The sequence below is a fragment of the Girardinichthys multiradiatus genome, chromosome 3 (genome assembly GCF_021462225.1).
Source record: "Girardinichthys multiradiatus isolate DD_20200921_A chromosome 3, DD_fGirMul_XY1, whole genome shotgun sequence".
NCBI classification, from domain to species: Eukaryota; Metazoa; Chordata; class Actinopteri; order Cyprinodontiformes; family Goodeidae; genus Girardinichthys; species Girardinichthys multiradiatus.
The window spans coordinates 20,478,003-20,502,079 of NC_061796.1; the positions used below are offsets into that span (position 1 = coordinate 20,478,003).

Genomic DNA, 24,077 nt, shown 5'->3' on the forward strand with positions numbered 1-24,077 from the left:
CTTCTGGGGACCATATGTTGCTTGCACGATTGCTCTTTGCGAGAGTGCTTCTTGTTTTTCTCTTTGACCGTTTCCTACATGTATTTTGGTCTTTTTTTGCACCTGAGTTTTTAAAGAAACTTTTTCGGCACTAGTGGCCTTTATTTAAATTTTTTTTGACAGTAGGCAGATAGGAAAGAGGGGGAGACATACGGCAAATGTCGCCGGGTCTGGGACTCGAACCCGAGACGGCCGCTTCGAGGACTGTAGCCTCCGTATATGGTCGCGCGCTTCACCCCTACACCATCAACGCCGTGCCCCTTGCACCTGAGTTTTTCAGGTACATTATCGACCTTCTTGCTACAGGAGTACAAATGCCTTTAAAGGTTCCCCAAGCTAATACTTTGGGTTGGATTAGGACATCCCTACTAAGCACATTACAATACAGATTTCTTTACACTTCTTGAAATAACGGAGTGCATAGCATAAAACATAAATAGCTGTGTTCGCCAGTAATTTTATGCCTAAACTGTTAAAATGATCTCATTTCTGGTGTTGTGTCAATTGTTTAAAGACGTTTAGAGCTGCGGGAGAGCTAGCAAACAAAACTGATTGGGGCCTTAGACCTGCTGTAAAGCAAGACCAGGCGAAAATGCAAGGGAGCAAAAAAGAGAAGGGGACACCCTTTAATGGGTAAATTAGATCCAGAGAGTAAAATAGCAGGGGGCAAAGTGGTAGTTTTACTACCCAGGCTGCAGGTGCAACAACAGCTTTCTTACTGACCCCAGAATCACAAGCACACATGCTCACACATGCAGGCACTCCCACAGTCATTCATGCTGGAAAGCAGCGAGGCCCACACAAACCCCCATAAACACACGCATGCTCAACCTGGACGAACATATGCTGCCTTTATAAGTTAAGTTTATACTCCTTCATCCTCTCTTCCTGCCGCTCTGTTTGGTCAGACCCATGAGAATTTTGGTGATTGGATTATGCCACTATGGAGTGGGGCCTGTGTGGAGTGGCTCTACACTCAAACTATTCATATAAATTTTCTGTCAACAGTACTATTTAGTTCTACCTAATTATTGATTCCCTTCTTACTTAAGCCAGGTCTGCAGATACAGGAAAGTAAACATTTGGTTTGGAAATTACACAAAATCAGTAAAGATTTATGTTTCAGTTTGTCGTGAGCCAGTTAAACATTATACAGTGGGAATGAAAAGTGCTTTTGGTCCTGTGGTTGGAAGTATTTATTGGTGTATATTTTCATATTCTCTAGTTAAATCCAGATCTGTGTCATTTTAAGTTCTTTTCAAACTTTCTAACTCATTCCAGTTTCCTGTGAAAATGCTGTTTCTAGGTGTCGCTGCTGCTGAAAGTTAACATTTACATGCAGCCCTCTTGGTTCTCTGAAATGCAGTCTAATACAGTGGAAACATTTTGAGGGGGAGTTAAAGTGGAGTTGTGTAAGAGTTATCCAGTCCTTTCATTCATGATGACAAAGTCACTTTATCACAGTATTCATGGCTTTATTTATTGTTCACTGATGCTGGGTTTTTAAAGTCATTTTCTTGCCTTTGTTAATCATCAAGGTGTCTCTTTAAACACTAAAATAGCTTAATATTTGACTTAGGCTTAATTCTTCAACTTGTTTTTTTAATTTGATAGGCTGCATTCTGTTGGCTGGCAGGGTTTCAGACAGAACAAAAACAGATCTTGGTTCTTCTCCTACTAATGATTGTAGTCTCAGCAGGAAGGTATCCATTTGTCATGTTTGATTGTTTTTGCAGTTGACCTCTATATACTTTGGATTTGAACTTGTACCTTTTCTTTTCATCCATGTTAAAGATTTCTTCAAACTTTCTCTCCTTGACTCTTAATTAGTCCATAATGTTGGAGCTCATATTGATAATTATTTATAACCTCTTCCCTAATCAATGGAAAAATCTTTTTTTGGTATTACATCAGTCAAACCCTTCTTATAATCGCTGACCAGACTAGGTTTCCACTGATATTTTAACAATTTATCTTTGAAGATGGGCTCAAACTCTTTGTGGTTTGAATGTGTCTGTGACCTTACTCTAAGTTTTAGCTCCCCCTACAGGTTCTCTATCAGATGCAAGTTGGGACTTACAGAATTGTAATGTGACTATGAGATGAAAGAAATATGTTGGTGAAATTAAGAGATGATTTTTAAACAGAAACCTGCCAGGGGTATGACTGACTGGCCTTAACTGTAAATGCAGTGTAACATTTTATGTTTCTAAGTGAGTGCTCATGTGATGTCTGAATATATTTGAGCTTGCAGGGTGTGGTTTAATGGAGTACGGAGTACTAAAGAGATTCATAAATTAACCAACAGCCATCCCACATGAGAGTACTTGCAGAAGTGAACATTGTTTTTCCTGCTGGAAAACGTTTAAAAGTTTGTCAGCTATCACATATTAAGCATATAAGTATAGAACAGGTTCTTTAAAGTCTTCAGCACATTGACCCAGCATTAAGATCACTTGTAGTGTTTTTACTAGTGCAGATGATATTATTGATTTAATAACATGATGATAAAGCCTAGGAAAAAGCTGATTCCAGCACACCACATCTATCATGCTGAACGTCAACCTTTGCTGTGTTAAATCTAATCTAGCTACTGGTGATTTTGCAGAGAGATGAATTTTAAAAAGCCTTCTGTCCCTGCAGGAAAAAAACTAAACTTGCAAAGTAAAACTCAAAATACTTCGACAGTGTAGATTTGATCTGTATTAGTAGGTACCGAAATTTCGGTGTGTTTCCTGGCTTCTATTTGCATCGTTTGTACTATTTAAAATGGTAATTATCACCCATTTTGTCATGGTGATCATGAAAACTGGTATTGGTCGCATATAAACATCTCATTATGAAGTTAAGTATATAAAGTAAAAACAGAATACACTTGTTGCCAAATTGCTTTAAAAGTTTGTTTTATAACTGAGATCCAGAAGCATGTTCTGTTCTTCACATACTGAGTAATTTCCATATTCTATGATAGTTTTAGGTGGCTTATTCAGTTAGCTGCTTTGTAGGATCTGTCTGTTAGAGTTGGATAGACCCCTGTCAGGATTTTTCATAGTAAAGTATCTATATGTCATGATATCAGAATCAGCTTTATAGCCACATTTGAACAGACCAACAAGGAATTTGACTCCGGCACACTTTGCTCTCAGTCAGGTTTTCTTTTTTTGGTTTATATACCAAAACAATTCTTTATTTCCATATATTTATGGAAATATAGAATATCTTTTTTAAATATACATATTTACATAATTCCTGACCCTAGAGCTGTATAAGTCATGGGTAGAGGGAAGGTCAGCGCTGATTATTCTCTCTGCAGACCTGATTATTCGTTGCAGTCTGGACCTGTCCTGTTTTATGGATGAACCAAACCACACTGAGATGGATGAAGACAGGAAAGATTGAATGATGGCAGTGTAGAAGATGACCAGCAGCTCCTGTGGAAGGTTGAACTTCTTGAATTGCCTCAGGAAGTACAGTCTCTGCTGGGCCTTCTTCGGAACAGTGTCTATGTGTTCTAATTTAATATATATAATTTTAAAGCTGTAAACTATTTTGTATGACTGTGTTTCTTTGTGTAATTAGTTATGAACATTTAGGTGTCTTATATTGTTTTTAATCATGTGTTTTATGTATTTGTTTTTAGGTTATGTGCAGAGTCTAATCAGACGTGTGGTGAATAATGTAAACATCGTGGTCAACAACCTGATTCTTAAGTATGTTGAAGATGACATTGTGCTTTCGGTCAACATCACCTCAGCAGAGTGCTACACTGTGGACAACATATGGGAGAGGGCTTTCATGGACATAACTGGTAAGCAGTAACTGCCTACATTCAGTAGTAGCTAGGCTCATTTGTAAATTAGAGGAGATGAAAACCAAAGCTGGTGTGCTATTTGGTCCTTCACAAACATCCGCACCCATGATAATGTGAAGCTAGCTGAGAGGAAAATAACTAAAGATGTTCATCAAAGATGGGGACTCAGGAGAAAGATGGTCTTCAAATGTAACGCCCAGTTTTCTTCAGTAGCTCAGGAAAACTTCCAAGCCTGCTGCAATCCCTAATCATATAAATCCAGTGTAGGTGCTGGTAGGCATATTTTAAGAAATAAATGATGACATGTTAACTAAAAAAACCGAACATCTCTAATTAGAAAAAAATCTTTTAGAAGCCTCTAAAATGTCTAACATTGGACACAACAACGAGATAACATGCCAAGCAATTCTAGGTAGGAAGTCATTTCATTTTTTTGGTATTATACGACTCTAGACCCAAAACGGGTCCCCCCCCCTTATCGTCTTTTGACTAGTGTTGGACACTAATGTTGTCCACTGAATTTCCTGCATTATAGAGTATTTTATGTAAATCAGCAACAAACACGAAATAGTTTGTTTTAAAGCAGCAGTTTTTAGGAAACAGGAATTGTATTTCCATAATGACAGCAAATCTAAAATGGCTCAAGCTTTGTTTGGTGGCTAAACTCTAAAATACTGTAGCGACATCTTACTGTTATTGTTGACCGTCCTTTTTCCTAAAAGTTTCATATATTTGTAATGTGGAAAATGTTTCCGCTTACCGATTAACTCCCTGTTTGTTACATAAAGTATAGCCACAGTGTAATTGTTGCAAGCATTTGAAGTTGTGAACTCTGGAAGAAATAAATGTCATACAGTTAAGAATCTAAATCAAGTTTGATTTCCTGATTTGAAGTGCTTTTTAGATTAATTACAGTTTTAGAAACAAATATATGCGGACTCAGAATTTTGTTATGTGTAAATGCTAACTTTGTATTTTGCTTTTGTGTCTTTGTAGCTCCAGAACTGGTCCTAAGAAAAGTGATAAACTTTGCTGACTGTACTGTGTGCTTGGACAAGAGGAATGCTAGTGGCAAGATCGAGTTTTACCAGGATCCCCTGTTGTACAAATGCTCCTTCAGAACGCGCCTCCATTTTACTTATGACAACATCAGTTCCAAGATCCCCTCAGTCATCAAAGTAAGCTGCTTCCAACTGTACTAATAGGATAGGAAACATGATCATCATGATAATCAACATTTTTATTGAGGTTTCTTTTTTTTAAGGGTTTGATTTGCACTTTGTTATAGCTAAAGTTGCTTCACTTTTCTTGCCGTGTGAGTTCATTTTCATGTTTTTAGTAAAGATATATTGATTTATTCAAGGTTCATTTAAGGGCTAAAAGAGGATCCATTAAAATACTTTGTTAAATATTTTTGAAGACTTTCTTTAAACAACCTTATGTCCTATTACACCTTAATTTGACCTATAAAAAATCATGTGTTTTTGGAAAGATCTTATAAGAAATGTGTTTGGATAAAAAACTAAAAGATTGGATCACTGAACATTCAGCCAGTCCTACACTAAGATATCATGCAGGTTCTCAGAAAGGTCTTCAGCAAAGTGTTGGAAATGTTTTTACCAAAAATTACATCAGGTAATTTACTTAATAGACTTTAGGTTGTTTTAATGGGACTTTAATATAAATCCCTTATTAGTGAAATATTAACATAAAATTTGTAGAAAATCTAATTGAATTGTAGCTCGGCAGCAGTTTGTATTTATTGTCTCAGCTTTTTGGTCAATAACAACATTTTGTTGTGTTCTGTCTCATATATTCAGCACTGTTATTAGACATAGAGACCTTTGTTTAATAACAGTGCTGAATATACGTAGTAGACATACTTTTACGGTACATCTTTCGCATATCAAGTCTGACTCAGGCTCTTTCTCAGCTTACTGTGGGGGAAAATAATATTTAATCTCCTGCTGATTTTGAAAGTTTGCTGCTTGCTTACAGACAAAAACAACAATCTCTAAAATGTATGGTAGTTTTATTTGAATGGATAGAGAACTTAAGATTCAGAAAAAACATATAACATGCAGTTAAAACTAGATTTGAATGTGATTAGGTATTTGAAAAATCATTATTTAACTTTTGTGTGATGTCTTTTTCTGGATTTGTTTGTTCATATTCGGTCTCTCCACATTAAAATACAATTACCAAAATATACATTATTTTGTAAGTAAATGTATAAAATCAGCAGGGGATGAAATGATTCCCCTCAGTGTTCCTTACAGGAAAGTTAATGCTTGCAGCCTCTATTAATTAAGCAGGCTGATTCACTGTATGTATGGGTACACTAGAAGATAAGAGCATGCATTTTTATATTGAAACTGCAGACCGTACCAACCAGATTCAAGAATTCGACTATTTGATACTATTCTTTTTGTTATTTTTAGATTCACACAATGGTGGAGAGCCTGAAATTATCCATTACTGACCAGCAGCTGCCCATGTTTATCCGAATCTTAGAGCTGATTATTGCTCTCTACTACGGAGAAATAGGAGCACACAAAGAGAGTGAGGGTGAAGAAGCCATCCGTCATGTAAGGGAAAGCGGGGCAAGTTCTCCTGGTGAGTAAGAGAGAGAGGTGACACAAATCTTTTTGTCTCTCTTCTGTAGAAATGTATATCTTTACATGTAAACTCCAGTTGTTCATTACTTCTATAAAAAACATTCAGATTGGATTTATTGACCTCTGTGCAACGTATGTATTATAGTTGTTCATGTTGCATTGTGGATCACTCCCCTACAAGTACCTTAGTTCGTGTTCAGAGGTTCTGTCTGTTCATTTGCTGCTGCTGTTCTTAAAGAGGCTGTGTACCATGGTGTTAGTTTTTCTTATGTTTCACTTTTTCATGTTTCTCAGACTTGATCACCTCCAAGTAAATTGGTGTAGAAGGTAGAGGATGAAGAAAGGGATCACTAACTATTCTGTTGCGGAAAACATGCAGTTTATATCCAGCAGTCAGCCAAAATGCAACATTCATAGGCTTAGTGAGCAGAATGTTTGGTAGTCCTGATAACAGTTTGTTTAAAAATGAAACATGGCAGATTTTGTATTATTAGCACGTTGCTTTTCATCTTAAATATTATTGAATAAAAAAGGAAAGACTAGAAACAAAAGTGTGGATGCTCTTTGTTGTGCACACTTGGTCACATTCCCAAACCTAAAAATATTTAACACAGCTCATTATAATTTTTGTTGCCACCTAAGCCTCCCAGTTCTTATTTGAAGGATTTCTCAACATTCTTCCTTCTAAAGATTTCCAGCTGTTTGAGATTTTTGGGTTGCCTTGCATGTGCTGCTCTTTTGGGATATATGATCTATGTTTAGGGTGACGGACTTCAAAGATTATAGAAAACCTTTGCATTTACTGCTTTAGAAAGTCCATAAGGAATTTTACCATCTCAATATGGCATAAGCCATTGTCTGTTCATCCAAAATCTTTTCTTTTCTTTTCTAGAAATAACAAGTTTTGTTTCTACAATTTGCACTTGTATAACTAAATTAGCTCTACTCTGCTTTTAAAACTTTTCCTGTTCCCTTGGTTTTAACGTATGATTTAATGTGATCCTGTCTCATGCTGAAAACTCAGTGCACATACAATATATTGCCCCAAGTATTGGTCACACCAATCACTTCCATGTTTGCAGGTGTATAAAGGTTGGTGTGGAGAAACCTGACTGGCCTGCAGAGTCCTGACCTCAACCTTCTTGAATTTTGTTACTTTGCCAAGATTCATTCAACCCAGAGCAAAATAAGCATATCCCAAAAAAGCAAAGTTGTCACAATCTCTCTCTCTCTCTCTCTTGACTGAAACTGTTACTAGGCAGACTTACCACTCTATTCCAAAGCAGAGCATGAAAAATCCACAGGCACAGAAAACTGACCTGACAAAGTAGTTTTGACCTGCTAACAGAAAGACGTTTTGAGGATAGGGAGAAGAATTTAAAGAAGAGCAGAAGATTTTTGGGCAGGCATCATAAAATCTGAGCGCAGAATCAGAGTTTTCAGGGGGAACAAAGCATATTTGCAAGCCAGCAATAACAGCAGTTGAGTGTGAGAGCGGAGTTTTGAGTGAGAACATTTCATATTCTGAGACTGAAATAAGGTATTGTGCTCCTAAAATAAATAGTATACACACGTATCATGGAAGAATAAGTCCCCCATATAAAACCCTCTTCATTCTCCTAAACACCCATCTTGTTTCTTCTTAATGTGCTCATCCTTAAACCCTGCCAAATAGAACAGAATAAAATCACAAGTACTTCTGGGTTTAATCAGTCTTTGTTGCCCCAGGAGCAAATCTTCATGGAGATAAAGTGGTGGTCAGAAGGACAACACATTACAACCTTGCTTTCTCTAACTTGCTGGCTGTCTCTTGGCCTTCTCTGCAAGTTGGCACAGCTTCCAGTAAAATGTCCAATGCCAGATGTAAGTGTTGCGGTCATGCTATTGCTATGCAGAGCCGCTGAGAATGAATTAGTATCCCATCACCAAACGAGAGAGGACCGGCTCTTGGAACCTGAGTACCCCAATACCTAATTATGTTTGAAATACATAACAGAGTGAAGAAGCTAGGGGGGGGTTGTGTCCAATGCACTGTAGCAGGTCATTCAGGACTCCAGAAGCATTTTCAAAAACCTTTATTTTTGTCACTGTTCTTTTTTGTTATTGGCCTGCAGGAATCATCGTCATCTCATGGTCACCTCTAGGTGTGTTTATAGGGTTTTTTTCCCAGCTCCTGCTTCATTGTAGGAGCTTTCTTTGTACATTAGGAAACCGTGAGTAATGGAATGGGATGCGAATAGTCTAGTCCTAAACATGTTTTAATTGGTCAAGCCTAATGATTGCTCATCCAGCCCCCGACTCAGTGAGCAATGCATTGCTACTCTGAAGAACAACTTATTATTTTTATCATCAATAACTCAAGCAGGTTTGCGAAAATAATCAGTGATTGCAGCAATTTGTTTTGTAATTTATTTAATTTTAATGCTGAGGCAACAGAAACTTGTTGTTTTCCACACAGACAACTATTGTAAATTTTTTAAAAGAAATAATTTCTAACAGGGGAACTCAAATATGGCTTTAGATGTACAGATTTCTTTCTTGAACCATTAGTACAAAAATGAGATGTATTAAATGTAATATCAGAATTTATGTAGAATATTGAGATTATCCACCAAACTGCATCTGAATGACCTGCGTGTAGGCGATCAGAAACCGAGACCAAATATACACGCAACCACTTCTTCATCCATAAATATGCAGGGACAATTACTGGCTTATAAAAACAGTGCCTTATTTCATACTTCCTTTCACAGTGTCATTTAGCCATCTATTTACTGACTGCCTACCTTTTATTAATTTAAGCATCTAAAATAATAAAGGATGTCAAATTCCCAGGAATACATCCATGTATGGATGGTATATTTTATGACATGGTGCTTCTAAGGTCTTCTAAAGGAACACATACATATGTTCATTTGTCCCCAAAAAGAACTGGTTAGACACTGGCTGTTGTTGTTAAACATAGTAGAAGAGGAAGAGTTGTATTTCACATCTGTATGGCAACAGACAGTGCTTTACTCCACTGCAGCTTACATCACTCATGTTTTGCTTATCTTTTTTTGACTTTCAAAGTCTTCCTAATCGGGTCCTGTTGTTTAATCTTTGTGCTTCTACATGATTATCTTCCAATTCAAACTTTTGAGTGTGATGTGACATAAAAGAGCTTAACCAGTTAAAGTGACACCTCGAGCTTTCTTGGATAAAAGCAAAAAGAAAATAAAGCTGCATGAGAGATGGAATCAGACAGGGAAATTGGGACTTAAAACCATAACATGGGATTTTCAACTGCCAATTCACAAAGTGAAAGATTTAATTATAATGTGTCATATTTTCTCTGCTATAGCCTCTGGGATTGCTAAAGTATGACTTCACAGACAATAATATTTCTGAAAGAGACATGAGGCAGTAAGGAATGGGATTACACATTCTTTAGTATTGACATCAATTTCCTCCATCCTGACATGTATGGAAACAGAAGTGATGGGACCAGGTCAAATGTCAAGATGTGAACCAGAGGGGTGTGGAGGTGTTAGGGTTCTTGATAACCATAGACATGCCAGTTAACTAAATTGTGTTATTGTGATCGTTTTTATGCCTAACTAATTAATTAGTTGTGCAAAATATCTTAATTTGCCAAATTTAGATTTTCCACCATAGTGCAATTCCTTTTTGTCCCCTATGTAGGTTCCGTTCATTCTTAACACTCCTTGCCTGGGTTTGCAAATCTCATCCTCCTGAAAACCACTTTAGGCAGGGAATAGGTTTTCAATAACACGTTTTTATAGGAGATTTTCAAAATGAATATCTAATTCTGTGTTATTTAGTCCATGGGGATTATGAAACATAGCATCCTACTTTACCCATGCCTGCTTTATGGTCTAGAAGCTACAACAAAACTGAGGCTATTTTCCTGTCTCAGTTTGCCTTGAATTGTTATTAGGTGCTGTGACTGACAACGTTAAAATGGCAATTGATGGCTTAGAAAAAGTGGGCTAGAGATGTTCTTGGAGAATCATGTAGCTCTGCTCTGGTAAAACCTAGAATATTCATAAACTGTATTGTGCCAGTAAATCCTCACGTTATCACTGCCTGCCGCCATACTGGCTTACATGGTGTACTTTAGCTTTTTGTTTAAACTTTTGGTTGCCATCTGCATGGATGAAGATATTTAATCAAACAGTTAGAAAATATCTGTTTCATATGTATTGTGAGTAGTGTAGTTTAGGCTATCCCAAATTCACATGGTTGGAAAGTCCATGGATGCAATGATAAATGCTTTTTATATTTCAAAGTATAATTAGTTGGAGTTAGATGGATTAGCTAAACTTTATATCGTGAGATATTTCTTGCTACAAAGTTGAATTTTGCTTTGTTTTTTATTGTTACTATAAGTGCCACAGAATATTATCAGGATATTAAAAAAAAATCAAGTTGAAATCTTTCCTCGTGATTAGCCAGTGCCTCCTTGACCCTAGTACACTTTCAATGTTGATCTTTTTTAGCCTTCACCTTAAGGCCCTTCCCAAGCGTGCGCTGTAGAGCTGGCTTAGATAGTCACACAGTTGGCTGTTGGCTGCTTTTCAAATTTGTGAACCAGCCCCAGTTTAAATGTATTTGTGGACGCAGCCTGGGCTGTTGCTTCAGTGCTTATAGCCTTGATCAGTGAGCCTAGTCAAGGGCTCTGTCAGGATGCTGGCTGACTTACTTTGCTCTCTGGCATCGATTGGACTGGACTTCCCCTGTCTCTGTAGAGCTCATGCAGCTCCGTATTCCAGCAATACACAAAAGCTGACACACCTGCGCAGTGGAGCTCCAGTGGCAATGATCTGTGTTGGTTTTGCATTTTCACTCAACAGCTGTAATAACTTGCTTGCCTTAAACATCTCTCAAGACATGGGCAAATTGAGTGTACTGCCAGGGGTATATTGACCTGCATTATGAACCGTTTCTCTCTGTAAAACAGGGTTGTTCTGCAGTAAAAATGGATTTGTCCAAAAGAGTAAAACCTAACACGATGTGAGCATTTTCTAATGTGATCCTTGGTATTTTGTTCAAGTATTTTTCTTTTCCATAGGTCAATGATTTCCATCAATTCAGGATACTTTTGCGTTTGTAGTTATGGATTTGAGCTAGAAACCTAGACTGTATATGTCCATAAAAAGTCTTAAAGTGTGTCCAAATAGTATTCATGAGTCAGCACAACTGGGATTCCTTTTCTTCCTAAAGAAAATCTTCTCCTTTTGTTTTATAATTTCAGGCACTGACGTTGAAATGGAAAGTTTGGGATCTAGTCAGTATTCCAGCCAGGACCTGTACATGGAGTCTGGGAGTCCTGAAGATGCAGATCAGGGTTGGGTGTCCTGGGCTTGGTCTTTTGTCCCTGCCATTGTAGGCCCAGAAGAAGAAGGGGAAGGTGGCCTCCACAGCCAGGGGGAAGCAGAAGGCATTTCCAGCAACCCTCAGCAGCACACATCTAAAGATCCGATTGTTTCTATAGGCTTCTACTGCACTAAAGCTTCCATCACCTTTAAGGTAAATCTGTGAAAAACACGATTTTAATGGCTTCAATTCAAAATGAAAAGGTGAACCAATTTCACACCCATTTATATTGTTCTTATGTAAATACTGTTCCTTTTTCTGTGCCACAAATTGATAAGCCCATATACATTTTCCTTAGCTCCATGTTCAGGAACTTTTCTTAGTCCCTATGTGCAGCATCAGGGAGGGTAGTAAAACTAATAGATGCGGTTCCTCGTTATATTATTGCTTTAAACATTACAGGACAAGGGAAATATTTAGAAAATCCTGCCAAAATTTTTAAGTTTAACGTCTTTTCCGTTAAAATAATTGGAATCCATGCCTGCTTCCTTTCAGAGTTAGGCTGTACATATCAGATTACTGGAAGCGTGCGTATTTCTTCTCTTATGTTAGTGCACACATGTGCATGTGCACATATCTCAGACAGCACCTCTGTGTCCATGTATATGTGTGTGAGGGGAAATGTGCCTGCATTCGACAGTGTGTGTGATCAGTGGATGGGAGCTAGTTCTCAGGCCACATAAACCTTGTTGTTTTTCTAATGTTTAAACTGTTCCTGTATTGTTTGAGTTCTTTTAATCAATTAATTGCCTCTCTTTTGGAGTAATTGCAGGCAGCTGAAAGGGTGGGTTTTTTACATTCTTGTTTCTTTTCTAGAAGGAAGTATTTAGTTTGAAGTAATTTTATGTCTTTGAACAGCCACTGCCTGAACTAGAGTTTGACATGAATGTGAAATGGGGAATGTATTTTTAGATCACCGGCACACTATTCCCAAAATCTCTTTGATCAGGTGCAAAAGCCATTATAAGTTTTTAACTTTTAAACACATTATTCATAGTTTAGCCCTGATCAGTTGTTTCCTTTCTTTGATTTACACACTTCTTGAACCTTTGCTGTTTGCCAGATTTATTGTTGTTTTTCCCAAAACAAAGAGAGGAATGCTCCATTTTTCTGTAGATATGTTTCTGTTTGATTGATATGTAAGCTACTACCACAGCTGTCATATTCACTGATATGAAATTTATGTTAATGCTCAAAGTAATTACTTGGTACCTTGTTATTAGGTGAACCTTTCTGCCATGAAAAGTCGGACATTTGTCATAATCCGAAGTACGATAATAAGATAGGAAATAGTGTATGTGTGTGTGTGTAAATATATATATATATATATATATATATATATATATATTTACACACACACACATACACTATTTCCTATCTTATTATCGTACTTCGGATTATGACAAATGTCCGACTTTTCATGGCAGAAAGGTTCACCTAAGATAGGAAATAGTGTATGTGTGTGTGTGTAAATATATATATATATATTATATATATATATATATATAATATACAGTACTGTGCAAAGGTTTTAGGCAGGTGTGAAAAAAGGTTGGAAACAAAGAATGCTTTCAGAAATATAAATGATGATTGTTTATTTTTATCAATTTACAAAAACAAAGTGAGCGAACCCAAACATTAAGCCAAAGTCATTAAGAACCATCTTCAGCTTAAAGAAGAACAAGACTTACTGGAAGTGATGGTTTGGCCCCCACAGAGCCCTGATCTCAACATCTTGGAGTGTGTCTGGGATTACATGAAGAGACAGAAGGATGTGAGAAAACCTTCATCCACAGAAGATCTGTGGTTAGTTCTCCAAGATGTTTGGAACAACCTACCAGCCGAGTTCCTTCAAAAACTATGTGCAAGTGGACCTAGAAGAACTGATGCTGTTTTGAAGGCAAAGGGTGGTCAGACCAAATATTGATTTAGATTTCTCTTTTGTTCATTCATGCCCTTTTGTTGATTGATGAAAATATATAATTAAAACTTCCATTTCTGAAAGCATTCTTTGTTTACAGCATTTTTTCAAACCCGCCTAAAAGTTTTGCACAGTACTGTATATGTATGCATATACAGGTCCTTCTCAAAATATTAGCATATTGTGATAAAGTTCATTATTTTCCATAATGTCATGATGAAAATTTAACATTCATATATTTTAGATTCATTGCACACTAACTGAAATATTTCAGGTCTTTTATTGTCTTAATACAGATGATTTTGGCATACAGCTCATGAAAACCCAAAATTCCTATCTCACAAAATTAGCATATTTCATCCGACCAATAAAAGAAAAGTGTTTTTAATACAAAAAACGTCAACCTTCAAATAATCATGTACAGTTATGCACTCAATACTTGGTCGGGAATCCTTTTGCAGAAATGACTGCTTCAATGCGGCGTGGCATGGAGGCAATCAGCCTGTGGCACTGCTGAGGTCTTATGGAGGCCCAGGATGCTTCGATAGCGGCCTTTAGCTCATCCAGAGTGTTGGGTCTTGAGTCTCTCAACGTTCTCTTCACAATATCCCACAGATTCTCTATGGGGTTCAGGTCAGGAGAGTTGGCAGGCCAATTGAGCACAGTGATACCATGGTCAGTAAACCATTTACCAGTGGTTTTGGCACTGTGAGCAGGTGCCAGGTCGTGCTGAAAAATGAAATCTTCATCTCCATAAAGCTTTTCAGCAGATGGAAGCATGAAGTGCTCCAAAATCTCCTGATAGCTAGCTGCATTGACCCTGCCCTTGATAAAACACAGTGGACCAACACCAGCAGCTGACACGGCACCCCAGACCATCACTGACTGTGGGTACTTGACACTGGACTTCTGGCATTTTGGCATTTCCTTCTCCCCAGTCTTCCTCCAGACTCTGGCACCTTGATTTCCGAATGACATGCAGCATTTGCTTTCATCCGAAAAAAGTACTTTGGACCACTGAGCAACAGTCCAGTGCTGCTTCTCTGTAGCCCAGGTCAGGCGCTTCTGCCGCTGTTTCTGGTTCAAAAGTGGCTTGACCTGGGGAATGCGGCACCTGTAGCCCATTTCCTGCACACGCCTGTGCACGGTGGCTCTGGATGTTTCTACTCCAGACTCAGTCCACTGCTTCCACAGGTCCCCCAAGGTCTGGAATCGGCCCTTCTCCACAATCTTCCTCAGGGTCCGGTCACCTCTTCTCGTTGTGCAGCGTTTTCTGCCACACTTTTTCCTTCCCACAGACTTCCCACTGAGGTGCCTTGATACAGCACTCTGGGAACAGCCTATTGGTTCAGAAATTTCTTTCTGTGTCTTATCCTCTTGCTTGAGGGTGTCAATAGTGGCCTTCTGGACAGCAGTCAGGTCGGCAGTCTTACCCATGATTGGGGTTTTGAGTGATGAACCAGGCTGGGAGTTTTAAAGGCCTCAGGAATCTTTTGCAGGTGTTTAGAGTTAACTCGTTGATTCAGATGATTAGCTTCATAGCTCGTTTAGAGACCCTTTTAATGATATGCTAATTTTGTGAGATAGGAATTTTGGGTTTTCATGAGCTGTATGCCAAAATCATCCGTATTAAGACAATAAAAGACCTGAAATATTTCAGTTAGTGTGCAATGAATCTAAAATATATGAATGTTAAATTTTCATCATTACATTATGGAAAATAATGAACTTTATCACAATATGCTAATATTTTGAGAAGGACCTGTACACTGCTTCAAAAAATAAAGGGAACACTTAAACAACACAATATAACTCAAAGTAAATCAAACTTCTGTGAAATCAAACTGTCCACTTAGGAAGCAACACTGATTGACAATCAATTTCACATGATGTTGTGCAAATGAAATAGACAACAGGGGGAAATCTTTGGTGATTATCAAGACACTCAGTAAAGGAGTGGTTCTGCAGGTGGGGACCACAGACCACTTCTCAGTACCTATGCTTTCTGGTTGATGTTTTGGTCACTTTTGAATGTTGGTGGTGCTTTCACACTCGTGGTAGCATGAGACGGACTCTACAACCCACACAAGTGGCTCAGGTAGTGCAGCTCATCCAGGATGGCACATCAATGCAAGCTGTGGCAAGAAGGTTTGCTGTCTGTCAGCGTAGTGTCCAGAGCCTGGAGGCGCTACCAGGAGACAGGCCAGTACACCAGGAGACGTGGAGGAGGCCGTAGGAGGGCAACAACCCAGCAGCAGGACCGCTACCTCCACCTTTGTGCAAGGAGGAACAGGAGGAGCACTGCCAGAGCCCTGCAAAATGACCTCCAGCAGGCCACAAATGTGCATGTGTCTGCACAAACGGTTAGAAACTGACTCCATGAGGATGGTATGAGGGCCTGACGTCCTCAAATGGGGGTTGTGCTCACAGCCCAACACTGTGCAGGACGCTTGGCATTTGCCAGAGTACACCAGGATTGGCAAATTCACCACTGGCACCCTGTGCTCTTCACAGATGAAAGCAGGTTCACACTGAGCACATGTGACAGACGTGACAGAGTCTGGAGACACCGTGGAGAGCGATCTGCTGCCTGCAACATCCTTCAGCATGACCGGTTTGGCAGTGGGTCAGTAATGGTGTGGGGTGACATTTCTTTGGTGCCATTAGGTACCGAGATGAGATCCTCAGACCCCTTGTGAGACCATATGCTGGTGTGGTTGGTCCTGGGTTCCTCCTAATGCAGGACAATGCTAGACCTCATGTGGCTGGAGTGTGTCAGCAGTTCCTGCAAGATGAAGACATTGAAGCTATGGACTGGCCCGTCCGTTCCCCAGACCTGAATCTGATTGAGCTCATCTGGGACATCATGTCTCGCTCCATCCACCAACGTCACGTTGCACCCCAGACTGTCCAGGAGTTGGTCGATGCTATATATATATATATATATATATATATATATATATATATATATATAAAGGCTGTTCACTTTTAAGCTGCTTCCCTCTTTTTTTCACCTCCCTTGTTTCAGGATTAAGTTTAATCAGAAGTTCGCTGCCACACTAGAATGGACAGTGACCTCTTCATGTGGTTTAAACATTAAAGGGCCTTCATCGTGGGTGTTGGTTATTTACTGGGATGCGATTCAATAAGTTCAATAAGTTTAGACTTCTTCCTGCTCCATTTTAAACATAACATTGAGCTGTTATACTCTGAATACTGTGAAATGTCTTTTTTTTAATATTTTTGTTTACATAATTTTATATTTTTTGGTTTCTTTTGCTTTTTGATAATATACAAAACAAACTAATAAGCTAAAGTATGTAGTAACAATAACACTGTGCAGTTGTGTTGCAAGAAGAAATAATATAACATGATTATTTAACATTCTTTTTTATTATGACACTTGGGGATGTGTAGGTTGGTGGAAGGTTGTTTCCGCACGTGATTAAACTATCGGAACCGTAAGGGGGAAGAGATCCAGGGTGGGAGTCTGCTCCATCAGAATAATAAGCCACAGCTGCTTTTTGCTCTGCACCTGCTTCCTGTGTTAAAGTTGAACGGATTGAGTTTTGGTCTACACCCTGCTTTTTAACTAACATCAGGAGCATCGCTGCTCTGTACTGTCCTTTTGCCAGATTGCCAGTTTTTTATGTATTAGAACTGGTGAGGGATCATTTAGCTGTTATATATGCTATATTCCTGGAGAACATTTTTTAACTGACCTTTACTTGGAAAAATGTTTTTAGTTTTCAAATCCAACATTTTGACAAAGCTTTAACTTTAGCTGCTCTCATATATCCATTTAAAGTCTATTTCTTCATTAAGGTTTTCTATGTTCTACATTTTAGTGGAGCTTTATCTTCCTTGTGTGCACTGTCCTGATCTAAAATGATTTAGACAAAGGGCTTCCCTGTAAGCTTCATTTTGGGTTCTCACTATATTATAACTGAGGTTGCCAATATGACAAGACTGACTTAAGATGCTTTTTATTAATAACACTCTTGATTAACAATGATATTTTTTCGCCTGTGTGTATTAGCTGACAGATACAGAGTCTGAAAGCAGCTACTACAGTCCTCAGAAAGTCAAGTCCAGAGAGGTTCTGTGTTTGGAGCAAGAGGGAATCACCATTGAGGTATGATTATCAACCTTACTGGTTTGCTAATGTGTTTAACTTCCTTTTTGATATTTGTCTGAGCATAGGAACAAAAACTTCTGCATGTCCTGTCATAAAGGCAAAATTAAACAGTTTTCACAGCAGCAAATGGAGCAGGCTGTACAAAAAAAGAGCGAAAGAGACAAAAAAGCTTCGACATAGCTGACATCACATGAAATATTTATTTTGACAGAGATTTAGGGTGTTAATGGTGATAAATAGTATGGCGAGATAATGTTAACATTATGCTTTAGCCTTAAGCCTTGTTCTTTTTTTTACTAAAAATACAGACCCCCAAATAACTCTGATACCTTGGTGCTTACCATGGCTCATGTCTCCAACAACGCAATAAGAAACAGTTTTTCCTTTTATTATTATTATTAGAAGTAGTAGTAGTAGTAGTGGTGGTAGTAGTAAAGGTACTATTTATGTACTAAGTGATGTCTGACTTGTACCCAAGTCTGACAATCAGTGCATAATTGACGAACACTCAGGAAAACCCTGGAACGCTGTAATTGTTTCAACTGACAAGTCTCTCTGCAGAGGTCTGGGATTTCTACCATGTTTGGGCAGTCCTTAATTGCTGTTTCATAACCTCACTGGCCTGTAATATAGTTTTGCAAGCTCTGTACTTGAATATAGGTTGTGATTTTTAAAACTGGCTCTGCAAACAGGAGTTGCATTGCTAACTGGAGTAACAGTTGATTGAGATTTCTGTTCTGGTTGTATTTTCAGGTGCTCATGATGGGGGAACCTTTCTTTAACTGCCAGATTGGCTTTGTCGGCTGCCGGGCGCTGTGCCTGAAAGGCATCATGGGAGTTCGAGACTTTGAAGAAAATTTGAACAGACGTGAAGAGGTAAAAAGAGAATAAAAGGTCTTGAGGAAACCTTGAAAAAAATCAAAGGCAAAAAAATACCCAAGTTATTCTCATGTACAACAAAGGATTTTTTTTTTTACCTAAGAGTGTTTAGTTGTTTTATAATTATAATAATAATGTGCTGGTTCTCCTTCAGTTAATAGCATTCTTGCCTTGTGCTAAACTATAACACATTGAAGCTGTACTGTGCTTAAAATGTGTTGTTGAAGTTGACATTTCACTCAGCTATAAAGTATAAAAATATGTTTAGTTTTATAGTATTCTAAATCGGCTTCATTTTTCAATAATAATAAAGTTTTACTCTTGCATTAAAGCTTCTTCCCCCAGCGTGTCAACACGTTTGATTTTTGTTTCCTTCTTTGTAAAGGATGCAGTGTTCTTCAGCTGTGGAGACAACCTAAAGAGTAAAGGGATGACTTACCTTACCAACTCTCTCTTTGACTACCGTAGTCCAGAGAACAATGGAGTCAAAGCTGAGTTCATCCTAAATTCTGCTAATCACAAGGTAACTAGAACATGCCTCTGTTCAATAGAAAGACAGTCTACATTACTCTACATTTAGTTAGTTTAAAAAGGATATATATAAGTATTTTAAGTACTGACAAGAGACTAGGGTAAGCTTTTATGTTAAACTGATTAAAAATATTTAAAAAAAACATTTTACTGTAATACTTGGATTCAGTTTTTTACTACTCACCAAGCTGGCTGAACTAGTCCAGCTATCTAAGTATAAGTGTTAAAGCCATTGTCCCTGATAATCCTCCAGTCCCTTGATCACCTCTCCAAAGCAGAAGTCTTGACTCTTGACTCTTGTGCATGTGTGCATGACCCTCAATAGCGCAAGTGTACGGATGTCCATCCATCCCCCGCCTCTCTTTATACTTGGACATTTTAGACTAACTCAAAAGTTTTTGTGTTAAATCATCATCAGAGATTTTGAAACCAGGCTGACTTTGATCCAAAAGCATGCCACATCCATTAGAAATCCCCTAATAAATATTAATCATTAACCTTTCTCTCTGATAAGGTTCTCCTGAAAATGCTGTTGAGAGAAATTTTGAGTAAATGTTAGATGGGGTGTTGAATAAAAGGACTAAGTGTTTTGTTTAATCCTTTTAGTGGTTTGTTGTGTAGAAGAAGAACTTTCTAATGTCGTTTGACCTCTTGACCTTCAAATTAACAAGTTACAACAGAAAACCTGTTGACAAATCTTTAAACGGGAGTTTAAAACTCCACAGCTGTCAACATTTTCTGGATGCTTTAAACCCAGAATAGCATGTTGACCTGTTTTTAATGTATCAACGTGTGAATAAATTTGTGTTTTGGGATGAATTTGTATTTTTCTTCAGAAATATTGCCGACTGTGACATACGTAAAAGAAAAGAAAAACATTGATAACTGAAAAGTATTATTTCTATTTGATTAACCAATCTATTATTTGCAGTGAATTCTAAATACTTATAGACATTTATTTTCATTTAGAGCTAAATTTACCTCTCAGTGCTCTAACAAAGTTGTGAAATATTTACAAAATGTATTAGCGCTGATTGTGTTTCCTTTCATTTGAATCTGTTTGTAAGGTTCTTGGATTTTATTGGGCTATTTAAAAAAACAACAAATAAGAGGCAAATGTACAACTAAGTAGTTCTGCCACTCAATAGCTTTTTATCACTGATATGACCCTCACTACCATATCTGCCTTGACCCCAGTCATTGCCACTCTTGAAGGCTATCAGCCTGTTTGCTTCCTTGTTGCTTTGTTTACCTAACTCTGCTTTGTTTGACAGGAGACTTACACAGAGATAGTTGGCATGCAGCGCTTTGGGGCTTTCTACATGGATTATCTCTACACAATGGAGAACAGCAGCTCCGAAGGTATTGTTTAATTTATGCCTCCTAACAGGTCTTGTTTGGTCACCTTGTCACCTCTTCTTTCTTTATATCTGTCATGTTCACTATTCCTCTCCTGCTGTTTTCTCCATCCCCCTTTCTTTCTATCTCATTCCTTTTCTCTTTTCGTCTTCCTGTCAACCTGGCCTACTCAAGACTTGAACAGCTCTCCTTGTTTCATTCACAGCCACCTGGTCCTTGACCCTCCCTGTCCTCACTCTCACCCCAAACTTACCTGCAGGGCAACTGTCAGAGGTGTTTAGTCTGCACTGACACATATTTGAGTTTCTCTCTCCTTATTGCTTGTTGAAACAATGTTTCCCCCTCTGTCTCTTTACCTGTAAGCTGTTGAGAAAGTGTATTGGCCCCACTTGCCTAATTAGATGTCACTCTTCCTGGCAGAAGTCTTAAGATGGGCAAAGTTCCTCATTCCTTAGCTGCAGCACTTGGGATTGTTTATTTAAATCCAAAAGATCTGAAGATCCCATTAAGAGATAAACCCTTCTTTCCTAAATTGGAAATGTTATCTTTGGACCACAAATGTCTCTTTGCTGATTTGCCTTTTTTCAGTCCTGGTGGGAAGAGTTCATTTTGTGTTAATATTCTGGTGGAAATTGCTTTGGTTAAAGAAATTCTACATAACCTTGTTGTACTTATCTTATTTAGTGGCAGGAGTCCAGAACAGTATCCTTAGCAAACTAAAAGTGGATGCTGACGTTTTTGTTTTAAGTGTCAGTTGTTTTTCCTCTGGGACAGCTGTGGTTGCCCCTTGCTTAATGGAATAGCTCATGGCTTCTTGAACCTGCATCTGATCCTATATTAATCAAACAAAATAGTCTGCTTTCGCCGCAGGAATAACTAAATCTGGGACGAAATACTTCTACAGTTTTACCATTAAATTCACATTAGAATAAAACTACAGATTAAATTAAATTTTAATCTGGAAAAATGAAGACACTTTCAGATGTCTAATGTGTTGCTAATTTCAGCCTCCTCATCAGTCCATTGACCATTCTAACTACGGCCATATGGTTAATATTAGGCGTAATCCACTGCAGCCCTGTCTTACTGGGGGGAAGGGAAAGTGGCAATGCCTGTCGCCTTTTATAAGATTCAAAACTTTCTTAGAGTTACAGCTCTCCCTCTCAAGCCATTTCCGCAAAAAATGAAAGGTCGAGCTTGGATTGTTCAGCGAATTAGTGGAATGTAATGGGAATAAAGCAGGCTGTGACCCTTTGTCCTCTTCCTCCCTCCTTGCCGTTTTTCCACCCCCTTCTTTCATTTTTAATTTCTCAGTTTTTTTTTATTGCCAGGGAGCTTAGGCTTTTAAGTGGACCTCTGGTACATGGGCCTGAGATGAATGAAGGGACAGCTGTGTGAGAAAACAGGACATTTGGAATATTCATCACTTCGGTTGTTCATGGTTATGTGTGCAGCTCCCTGCTGCTGAGTTACACCACAGCTATCTTTGTAGTGTTATTGCAGGGAAAGGGGGAAAGTTTAAATATCCCAAATATTAATGCAAAAACAAATCTGTGAATCTAATGTTACTTGTACTATTTTTATGCCTTTTAATTTTGACTTAGAAACATTTTCAAATTAAAAGATTTCTTGAGTATGTAAAGGCATCAGGAAATCTGATTTCAGCTCCACATTATATTATGTTTTTGTAGGTTCTCAGGACTTTTCTGTGTTGAATACAGAGGAGTTAGTGCCCACAGCTCAAGAGACCTCCATGAAGAGGCTGGTGGTTGGACCTCTACACATCTGGCTGCACAGCAGTGCCGTCCACCGCATCCTCAAGATGATCGCCTGTGCCATGGACCATGAATATGAGCCTTATTGCAAACCACAGCAAGGTAAGAGTTCACTCACTAAAATATAATCAAACCTTTCATTCTCGTGTTTTACTCTTTAGATCTTGTACCATAAAGTGTAACAGTTGTGCTATATTTAGTCTTCATCACATTGCTATCTACTTACACAATCCCTTCTTCAGCACACAGCTGTGTGTGAAAGTAGCAGCCTTTTAAACCATTGGAGGAAGCTTTAAGCCAAACATGGTCTCTTAGTGATCATTCCTATATACTTTCACATGAGCTCCTTTCTTGGATGTTGTGAAAGAAAGGGTGCTGTGCTTCTTTGTTTAATAGTTGAAGCAATAAGTCATTTTGTGAAAGACCTGGAAATAAGTATCACCTTTGAGTTCAAACTGTTTCACCACCTGCAACAAAATATGACAGACAAGGATTCAGTTAGAAGTTTCGTCTTGTCTCTGTGGTCAGTATTAATCATTTTTATTTATGTGTGTAAATATTGTTTCTGTTCTTTATCTGTTTATCTTCTCCTGTTTTTACTGCAAAGATACGTAGGTATGACAGGATTCCCAGGTGGGGTTCAAACATTGAGTAGGATAACAGCTGGCTATTAAAAGCAATGCCAACAAATAACAGTACATGAATGTTCTTACAATCTCTTTTATACTATTTAATTGAGATGTTCCAATGTGAATTTTGTAGCTAATTTTGGATTTCTAGTCTTTGCAAACCATTGACCATCTTATATTAATTTCATTTGTTTCCAGTTTTGCTCTAAGAATTATAATAAAAGAAAAAATAATAACAGCAATGAAAATATATTTTTCTAGCTGTCCTGCTGTGAGCAATTATTAACTGAGATTTTCAAAAAGCTGTAAAAATCCAGTCTGTTTCATGACAGGAAACTCAACAGGTTAAACCACAGCAACGTTGCTGTTCTCCAGTAAACGTTGCTGTTGTCTGCTCTCTTTCTCAGAGCCTAAATGAATGGCAGTTGTTAGTTTCCTTTTAAATCAATTCTTACCTCTCTGTGCTTCCTTTCAAATACCTTACTGATACTGGCTCACCTCGAGTCTTCTTCAGTCAGTAACTCACCAGAGAGTGACCTGATAGAGCTTTTTAGGGTGCATTCTCAGAACACAATAAGATTGTGTATTGTGGTTTCTGACCCGTCGGTCCCCCGCTTTTAATTTAGGAATAAAAAAAGACTTTCAAAAATGTAAAAAATTTATCTTCGTCTCTCTTAGAAAGTACATTTCTGTTCCTCACTTGGAAAGCTTTATGTGTTGTTTTTTAAGTTTTATTTATAGAATGATCTCTGGGCAAAGAACAAGTGCTGCTTGCTATGTACAATACGTTGGTTGCATCATTTTAGCATTGTATAGATATTGTTTTGTGTCAGAATTGGACTACAGATTTCTAGTGAGCTTTTCTTCATCCAGTTCTTACTCTGTAAAAGAGAAACTACGTGTTTATTTAAGATGACTTTGCATGTATGATGTTTTGGACCTTTTAGGGATGGAGGGTCACTTCTGAAGTGGGAAAGGCCAAGGCTTTTTAAACATGA

General features: G+C 38.1%; 1 protein-coding gene across 4 annotated transcripts in view; it reads left to right on the forward strand.

The window, feature by feature from the left end:
• Positions 1 to 24,077, forward strand: part of LOC124866321 (vacuolar protein sorting-associated protein 13B-like) — a 370,362-nt gene that overhangs the window by 27,323 nt on the left and 318,962 nt on the right. For all 4 annotated transcript variants that reach the window (XM_047362059.1, XM_047362058.1, XM_047362060.1 and 1 more), the window contains exons 5-13: positions 3,680 to 3,847; positions 4,847 to 5,028; positions 6,292 to 6,466; positions 11,726 to 12,000; positions 17,808 to 17,903; positions 18,660 to 18,782; positions 19,171 to 19,308; positions 20,591 to 20,678; positions 22,367 to 22,552. In XM_047362059.1, the coding sequence (XP_047218015.1) occupies positions 3,680 to 3,847; positions 4,847 to 5,028; positions 6,292 to 6,466; positions 11,726 to 12,000; positions 17,808 to 17,903; positions 18,660 to 18,782; positions 19,171 to 19,308; positions 20,591 to 20,678; positions 22,367 to 22,552 (1,431 nt within the window). The remainder of the gene's footprint in view (positions 1 to 3,679; positions 3,848 to 4,846; positions 5,029 to 6,291; positions 6,467 to 11,725; positions 12,001 to 17,807; positions 17,904 to 18,659; positions 18,783 to 19,170; positions 19,309 to 20,590; positions 20,679 to 22,366; positions 22,553 to 24,077) is intronic.